This window comes from Lygodium microphyllum, chromosome 14 (assembly GCF_053477565.2).
Source record: "Lygodium microphyllum isolate KBCC chromosome 14, Lygodium_microphyllum_v1.1.10, whole genome shotgun sequence".
Classification (NCBI taxonomy): Eukaryota; Viridiplantae; Streptophyta; class Polypodiopsida; order Schizaeales; family Lygodiaceae; genus Lygodium; species Lygodium microphyllum.
Window position 1 is genome coordinate 78,411,744 of NC_141148.1, and position 8,675 is coordinate 78,420,418.

General features: G+C 41.2%; 1 protein-coding gene across 1 annotated transcript; it reads right to left on the bottom strand.

The window, feature by feature from the left end:
- Nucleotides 1-4,664: 4,664 nt before the first annotated feature.
- Nucleotides 4,665-8,053, bottom strand: LOC148025753 (serine/threonine-protein kinase D6PK-like). Its single transcript, XM_087692989.1, has 2 exons — nt 6,915-8,053; nt 4,665-6,404 (listed from the first exon to the last, which is right to left on the bottom strand). The coding sequence occupies exons 1-2, from the start codon at nt 7,562-7,564 to the stop codon at nt 5,105-5,107; spliced, it is 1,950 nt and encodes a 649-aa protein (XP_087549115.1). The 5' UTR covers nt 7,565-8,053; the 3' UTR covers nt 4,665-5,104.
- Nucleotides 8,054-8,675: the final 622 nt, after the last annotated feature.

The following is an 8,675-nucleotide window of genomic DNA, read 5'->3' on the forward strand; positions in this document are numbered from 1 at the left end:
TCCTCTGCCAAAAGCCAAGGCACCCACCTCTCTCTCTCTCTTTCTCTCTCTCTCTCTCTCTCTCTCTCTCTCTCTCTCTCTCTCTCTCTCTCACCAAAACCATACCCCAAATATGAGCATCATGCCAACCACCATCCCCATAGTTTGACAAATATCACCCCCTCAAAAGGAGGCACTTGGAAATATGCTAGCTTCCAAGAGCATATCCCCCCCCCCCCCAAATCTAGCCCCAACTTGGACAAACTTGGCAATGATAACATACATCTACCCCACCTCTCTACCACAAATCAATGTCAAAACTAGCATAACAATGTCAAAACTGGCATCATCTCCCCCTTCAAACCTTTAAAGGAATCAATGGCAAAATTCCCATCCCACAAAAAGTTGGGATACAACTCCTGCCCATTTTGTCCTTTGTACACATCACTCACACATCATAGCTACAACTTTTGAGTAGAGCTCAATTTTCACATCATAGTCTACTGGCATCCCACCCTCAAGGGCCCCCATACATACACTAGCCCACCTATTCAAAGGTCCCCAAGACTTGGCCCCACTCATAACAAAGAAAAGGCACACAATAAAAAATGAGAATAAAACCTCATCCTCTAGCATTAATAGAGCTTTAGCATAACAAACAAGTTAGAGCTAAATTCTAATCCCATCCCAAACTAGCACTACCTTTTAGGATAGTCCACCTTTCATCGATCTTATTTAAGAACTTAGCCTCCATGTGAGGAAAAGTAAGACTAGGGAAAGCCATGAAGATATCACCACAAGCACATGAATATTATCGTGTCGCTGATAATAGAAGTAAAATTATGCATATATCTCATCAAATTCCTAATCATGTCACAACCAGACCCTAGATCTTTACCTTGATGCAATGTGGTGGCAAAAGCATGGTTTGGAGGGATAGGAATCAAATAAATAAAGTTCACATGTTGAGTTTGATTCCTCCTATCAAGTGGTGGTTTCATAAATGCAAGTCATGTGTCATTGTTTTAATGTGAAATCACATCAACAATAGGGTCTCTTCACAAGGCAATGCCTTCTTTTTGGTTTGCATTTTATGCCAAAATCATTCCTTGAAGACTTAATTTGGAATATACTTGTAAGCAATTTATAAAGAAACAAGAACAATGTCAAGTCTAAGATAAAAAGGTAATGAAAAAAGAGAAGCGTTTAAAGGGAATGTGCAGCATAAATTGTCTAAATGGTAACTTCCTCTTCCTTTTCAAAGAATGCTAACTTCTTCTATTAATTAACCCACCCCAAACTCCTTACCTACCAAGCATTTTAGCGAAGAGAGCCCAAAGATTGGTCACTTCAACCAAATAAAACTTCAATTGTACATGAAAGATTCAAGAAAATGTTGAATCCACACTATTCAACCTCCCCAAAGTAAGGTATAAAACCATTTCACCTCAAAGGGTGAGTACTTATCTTACCATAAGCATAATCTTATGTCACAACAATGTCATGTAAAAGTGCCTTAAAAATGGACATTGCAATTATTAGGTCCTTGTCTACATAATAGCAAAATTAGATTGATTCGTTAAAAGTGACTCCTCATGTCACCTATACTCTATTGAAGCTCATGTAAAGCTTGACAATAGTAGTCACCCTTTTGAAACTCAAAGGTGACGCAAAATTGTCTACATATTCATACAATGTCTCCTAGCATCATTTACAAACAAACTAAGTGTGCCCCATCTATGAATAACTTTATAGGTGTGTGAATGTACTACAACTACAATCAAGACAACTACTATTCTGCATGGCATAGATGTGACTTAGACATTTAAGGAAGACAATGTGTGTGACATAAATTCTTCAAGATGTAGATGTGCAACAACCATCATATCACCACATCATTCCAAGAATTTTTAGATTTCTGAAATGATTGTAGCATAAGCAATCAGTCATATCCCAAAGATGAGTGTAATAATTGAATTTCATATAAAGTCTTTTACCATGATATTACTTATTTCCTCATGCTTTTAGGACAAACTTTTGAATTCACAATAAAATTGTTACCTAATACATGTGGAGCCATTAGATATGTTGACCAATTATGATGTGCCTTGTTATGTTTGTAAAGAAAGCCGACAAAAGGCATTGAATCATCAGCTTCAATAACAACTACAATGGAGATTTTTACTATGATATTACCTATTTCCTTATGCTTTTAGGCTACATTTTTAAATTCATGGTAATATTGTGACCTAAAACATGTGGAGCCATTTGATATGTAGACCAATTATGATGTGTTTTCCCATGTATGTAGAGAAACCCAACAAAAGGCATTGAATCATCAACTTCAATAACAACTTCTAAGATGGAGACTAGATCTAAGCTTCCATGCTATAATGAGTTATGTTTTTTCAAAATTTAAAGAAAGAATCTATCCTACAAAAGAAATTTAATTAGGACTATATGCTAGGCAACACAATTAAGATGTGTTTACATGGTGAAAACATAAGCATCGTGAGAACAATAGACCTTATACAATACAGTCTAATATGTTCTAAAGCACAAAAAATTATACAACCTTTCAAGCTAATGTGTAAAATTGTCACACATCTAAGTGCAAATCTTGTGATAGAATTCATAGTGAAAAGCAATAACAAATTTCATGGCACCTAAGGAAGAAGATTCCATTAGCACACATGTGGGCTCACTCATGAGATATATATATATATATATAATCCAGCTTAATTTTGGCTGTGCATGAAGGTTTTGTCTATTAATGTGGGTATTAAAACGATGCAAGGTGTGTGTGTCTTTTGGGTGGTTGGTTGGGGGGGGGGGGGTGCATTTGTACATGTGCATACATGGATTATTTATTATTTTAGAGCTTTGAAGAAGCCATATTCAAAGACCCTATGTTTAGTCCACTTAAGGGATCCATATGATGGATCATTCTTGTACAAATGCCAAAGATGTTGAGTCTGCACAAATCATGAGAAGGTGAAGGTTAGAGAACATTGTAGATTATTGTCATAAGATCTTGTTGAGTATTTGCAAATCACAAAAGGTGATTTGTTGACACATTCCAATATTAGAAATTTGTATGCTACACATTCAATGCTTTCATGGTTTCACTACGGAGGTGTTCATAGTGAAACCTCTCTTTTTCTCACATGTCACCTTTGTCTAATCTATCTTACATTTTGAGTCTCTAAAGTCTTGTACATTTGTAGAGTACATGAAGGCAACCCCATTTGGTATTTTCCCACATTGTTTCATTCAAGCCCTTAATGCTTATGTTGCATGCTAGTGAGTAGAAATAGTTATGCATTTGTATCCTAGGTTGTGAGTGTTGATGTTTGCATGAAGATTAGATGTAGATTATCCTAGACTAACATTTACCCATTTTGGATCTAAACATGTGGTCATTGATGCATGTGTTTATCCATCCTAATCAACCCTTGGCAATTGCATTTTTTATTTTTATTCCTAGAATTGACCATTTCCTAGAGTCATTGCATTCTATTTCGTGATTGGAATTGCATTCACATGTTGTAAAACCCTAATGATCTACTTCATGAGAGTTATTATATTCAGTAAGAATATTGCCACTAATCTCATAATTCGTGCACAAGGATGCCTTCCACATAGCTTTAGTTAGAGACACTTATGGAAAACATGAACATGAATCTCTTGAAGAACTGGAAGGTTCATCCTACATTGGTGGGTGAGTTTCTCTTATGATATGATTGCTTGCTTACTAGGGCATCTTTATAGATATAGAGGACATCTAGATACATCTCTCAAATTGGAGCAAACACATTCTAGATCATAGCATTGGTATTCGGTTTGCTTGATAAGGATCATCCATTGATACATGCACTTCAATATAGCATGTTGGTACACCACATTTGTTTATGCATTATCCATCCAAGAAGGGAAGTTGCAAGTCTACAAGAGTGATGAGGTGCATATGCTTTCACTACCAAGTATAAGAAGGATCAATTTTAACATAGGTTGAGGATCCCCACTAGAGGGTGGCCTCACAAGCATCCATTGAAGGACCTCAATGTTCATGGGTGCTCTTGTGGTGAAATTACCAATGACAAGAGGATGCAAACGTCAAATATGTTCAAGCTTGGGCTTCTTGAAGATTGATCAACTACTACTTGGGGAGTTGTTTCTTCCTCCTTGTGCAACCTTTTTTGTGCAATCTATCATGCCCATTCTACCCATGGTCAAGATTAAGGCAAGCATGGTCCAACACTTCATCAATATCCTGTTATTACTATATATTGATGTTTACAACATTTATGGAGAATGTATCCTACTCATTCATAGTGTTTCCTTTTTGCTCTTTTATTTTGCAACTGTCACATGCCACATTCATAACCAAAGTACATCAATGATTTTTTATGTGTTCCACAAGATAGTGAGGTATTTTCTGCTTTGTCAAAACAAGAAAGCAAGTGCTCCCAATATTTACTTCATTTAGCAAGGAGCATATGCCATGAGAATCAAACAGAATTCTCACACTCTTTGTGCATCAAATTAGTTTGTCGTAAGTCATTTCCTTTGAGTAAAGCATCGAGCAAAAAAGTTGTGTTGAGTCAGTAAAATGGGCCTTGCAGCTCTTGTTTGTCACAAGCATTTCCTTGGGGCAAAGCATTGAATGAAAGAAGCTACTCTAATCAATAAAATGGACCTTATAGACTTGGGCAAAATGTTAGCATACATGATACCATATCATGCAAAATTTTTGAAAGGAATGTCGAATTTGACTTCGTGCAAAGTTTTTGAAAGGAATGTAGAACTCTTACTTTTTGCATAGTTGGAAAGTGTATAGTTATAAGTGCTTCCAAGAGGAATCTCTCTCTCTCTCTCTCTCTCTCCATATCTACATATTGGTCACATTTTCTGACATTGATGTAAGTATCCTCTCAGCTTTTACTCGACACCACATTGTTGTCTTGGGCCAGACATTGGGTTATATCCTCACCATCATCATCCAAAGGCACATGCATGTATGCCTCCATGTCCTGTTGGCATGGGTGAAGTGTCCCAAATGGCATGACTAGAGAGAACAAGGATAGCTAGGTAAAAGTGCCGCCTTCCATCAGCTCTTGCTTGGTTAGAAATACTCAAAATGAGGAAGGGGTTTTGACACTGATCTATTAAAAGTAAAGACTTCAGTTTTGTTGTTGTCATGCTTAAGGTGGTGTTGAGGATGATGCTGATTGTCGTTGTGGTGGTGGTGGTGGTGTAGCTTCTGCTGATATTGATGGTGACGATGGTGATTGTTGCTGGGCACTTCCGGAGGCTTTGCACATCGGATGAGGGCCCAATTGATGCCCCTGAAGAAAGGGTGTTGCTTGATCTCGGTTGCACCTTTCACAGACCCTAGACGCTTTCTTGGGTCTTTGTTTAGCAAGCCTTGGATAAGACTCTTGGCATCCTCACCGACTTCAATGCCAACCCAATCAGGGAACCTAAGCTGCTGCCTCACTATGTTGATGAGAGTTTGATCATTAGTGGCACCCTTGAAGGGGGTCCTCCCAAATAGGAGCTCAAACAAGAAGATGCCAAAGGTCCACCAGTCCACTGCATTGCCATGTCCCTGGCCTGCTATCATTTCTGGTGCCAAGTACTCATGGGTTCCAACAAAAGACATGGATCTAGCTTGTGTGGGCTCTGCAACTAGCTCCATAAACATCAGGTCGTCTTGTACAGATGTGTTCCGATGATGACTTGCATTTGCCGGCCTCCTTACATGTTCTCTTGAAGTTTGTTTGTTTACACTACAACCAACTTCGGAAGTCCCATCAATGCTGCTGTTGTCGTATGCTTGAGGACGTACAGCATCTTGCTTTGATGTGGCCATGCTTGAGCTACATCCTGACACTGATGCCTCATCTGCACAGTCACTGTTGCTGGCTCTGTAGTCCCTATTCTTTGAGTCTAACTGTGTGATCATATCCAAGCCTGGGTGCTGCTTGGGAATATGTGTTTCAGTGAGGTGGGTTTTCTTGCTGCTGTGGCTCCCTATAGAAAGACATGAGATGATGGGGTGGATGCCGCATGCAGCTGGCAGCACACAATTAGCTGAATTGTGGTGCAAAAAAGAAGTGGAGGATGACGTAGATGATTGGCTAAAGGATCGCAGTAGGCGCCTTTTTCCTGATGATGCTAATGATGATGATAGTAGTGATGATGGTGTCGACGAGGAAGCCGAGGTTGATGATGGGGAAGATGAGGACAAGGGGTATCTCAGGACTGTCGGCTTCACCTCGCACTTGAGACACAGATCGAAATCTGTGAGCATGATATGCCCATCCTCTCTCACTAACACATTCTCTGGTTTAAGATCTCTGTACACAATACCTAACATGTGAAGATACTCCAATGCCAACAGCACCTCTGCTGCATAGAACCTGCACAAGTAGCATCAAAATAAGAGGTGGAACCTCCAAATCTAAGCAGCAAAATTCCCCTACATGAACTGGAAGACACAGCTAAGTCATGTATTGTGAATGCAGGATGAAAACATCTTTTAATCAAGGTATAATTTCAGTATGACACGATCCAGTACGCATATCTTATAGACAATGCAGAAGGGCATACATGACCAACACTTACACTCAGCATCTCATGATGAGAGAGCACATTCAAAATCTCAGGAACAGCGTGCATGCGCATGAATCAATGCACACATACAGGCATGTTTGTGACTCATCTGATTCGGGGATGCACTTTGCTTTGCATCTATAAACTCATGGACATGCTGTATTAAAATGTATGGAAAAAAACTCGATGCCACAGCAATGCCTCTGCAAATTCAGGGGTGCACTTTGCTTTGCATCTAAAATTCATGGAAGATGCAGTGACAAAATGTATAATAAAAGACTCAATTCACAGCAATGCCTCTGCAAAACCAGCTTTACCTGGCCGCTTTCATGCTGAAGCGCTTGCCCAAGGGCCTCTGTCTGAGTGCATGCAGATCTCCCCCTGGACAAAAGTCCATGACAAGACATGAGAACTGCTCCGTCTCGAAGTGTGCATACAGAGTAGGCAAGAATGGGTGATCCACACACTCCAGAATCTCCCTCTCAGTCTGCATCCTCTGCAGCTTGTTGCGTTTCCCAAGTGCGTCCTTGTCCATGACCTTGATGGCGAAGGTGCATGGCGTGCCGCGCAGCTGCGCAGCGAACACCCTGCCGATGTCACCGTGGCCAAGGCGACGCAGGAGCTTGAAGTTGTGGATGCCTATGCTGCCCTGGTGGTGCTTGAGGCTCTGGATGGCGGCCCACGCTGCATCTTGGGCCTTGTGGGGCTTGGAGTGCATGCTGGAGGAGGCAGGGACCTGCATGATGATGATGGGGACGCCGCGCTCCCAGCTGCTGCGCCGTGTGCTGCTGCTGCCGCCACTCGTGCGGTCCGTGCTGGCGGTGGAGGATGAGCTGCAGCTGAAGTTGCTTGAGTTGTCACTCCCGTAGACATGGTGGTGGGAGCTGAGGGCAGGGGTGGATCCACAGCTCTCAAAGCTCGACTTGGGCAGGTCAGGAGAAGGGTCTACAAAGAGGGATACAACCATTCTAGGTGAATTGGGCAAGCTTTTTGTATGAAGAGGTTTCGCTAGACTGCTGAAAGAGAGAGACAGAGAGACAGAGAGACAAACAGAAGCAGACGAGGGCTTGGCTACACAACAGAATGAGATCTGGAGGGAGACAGAGAAGGAAGGGGAGAAGAGAGGAGGTGGTGGAGGGGGGATGCAAAAGAGAGATGGGAAGATGCTCGTGTCGGCATGAAGGCTTGGTTGTTACTGGAACCTAGACGCAAATATTGTGTGTGTGCATGTGTGTGTGTTATGGGGCATTCCTTTTGTGCTGAGTGCTCTCTTCAATTGGGCTTTCACCTCTCATGCCTGCTGCATTGAAGCACTTGCTCCCTTGGCTTCCTATGAGAATAGGCAGGCTGTCAATCCCGCGTGTGAGCTGTTGGAAAAGGTCTCTTGGAGGGCAGCATCAATTTATGTATTTTAAAGGAAACATGGCCTTTGTGTGCGTGTGTGTCTCTGTATGTGCTTGCATGCACTTACATGTTGCTTTGGATTGGAGAAGCTTAGGCTACATGGTCAATCAAATAAAAACGTATGAGACTATTGCAGTAAGGTCATAAAGGAAACATGGGTACTATAGATGACAAGGAAACATGGAGACTGTGTGCGCACATGTGTGTGTGTGTGTGTGTGTGTGTGTTTTTCAAGTAAGGGAAGCTTAGGTTACATGGTCAATCAAACAAATAAGTACATAGACTAAACATCATAGGAAACATGGGTCCTAAAGATGACATCACAACATGGAGAGAGTGTGTGCGTGTATATGTGTGCGGACAAGTGTGTACATGTATGCATGCATGTGTGTGTTGTGTCTTGGGTAGGGAAAGAGCTTAGGCTACACTGTCTATTAAATCAATAGGGACATGCCTATAAAAGTGAGGTCATAGAGGAAACATGGATACTAAAAATGATGGGGAAACATGGAGAGAGAGAGAGAGAGAGAGAGAGTGTGTGTGTGTGTGTGTGTGTGTGTGTTTTTTGGATAGGGGAAGCTTAGACTACATTATCAATCAAAAAAAAGGTGCAAGTCTATCATAGTAAGGTCGTAGAGGAAACACGGGTACTGAAGCTTACTAGGATTGGAAGC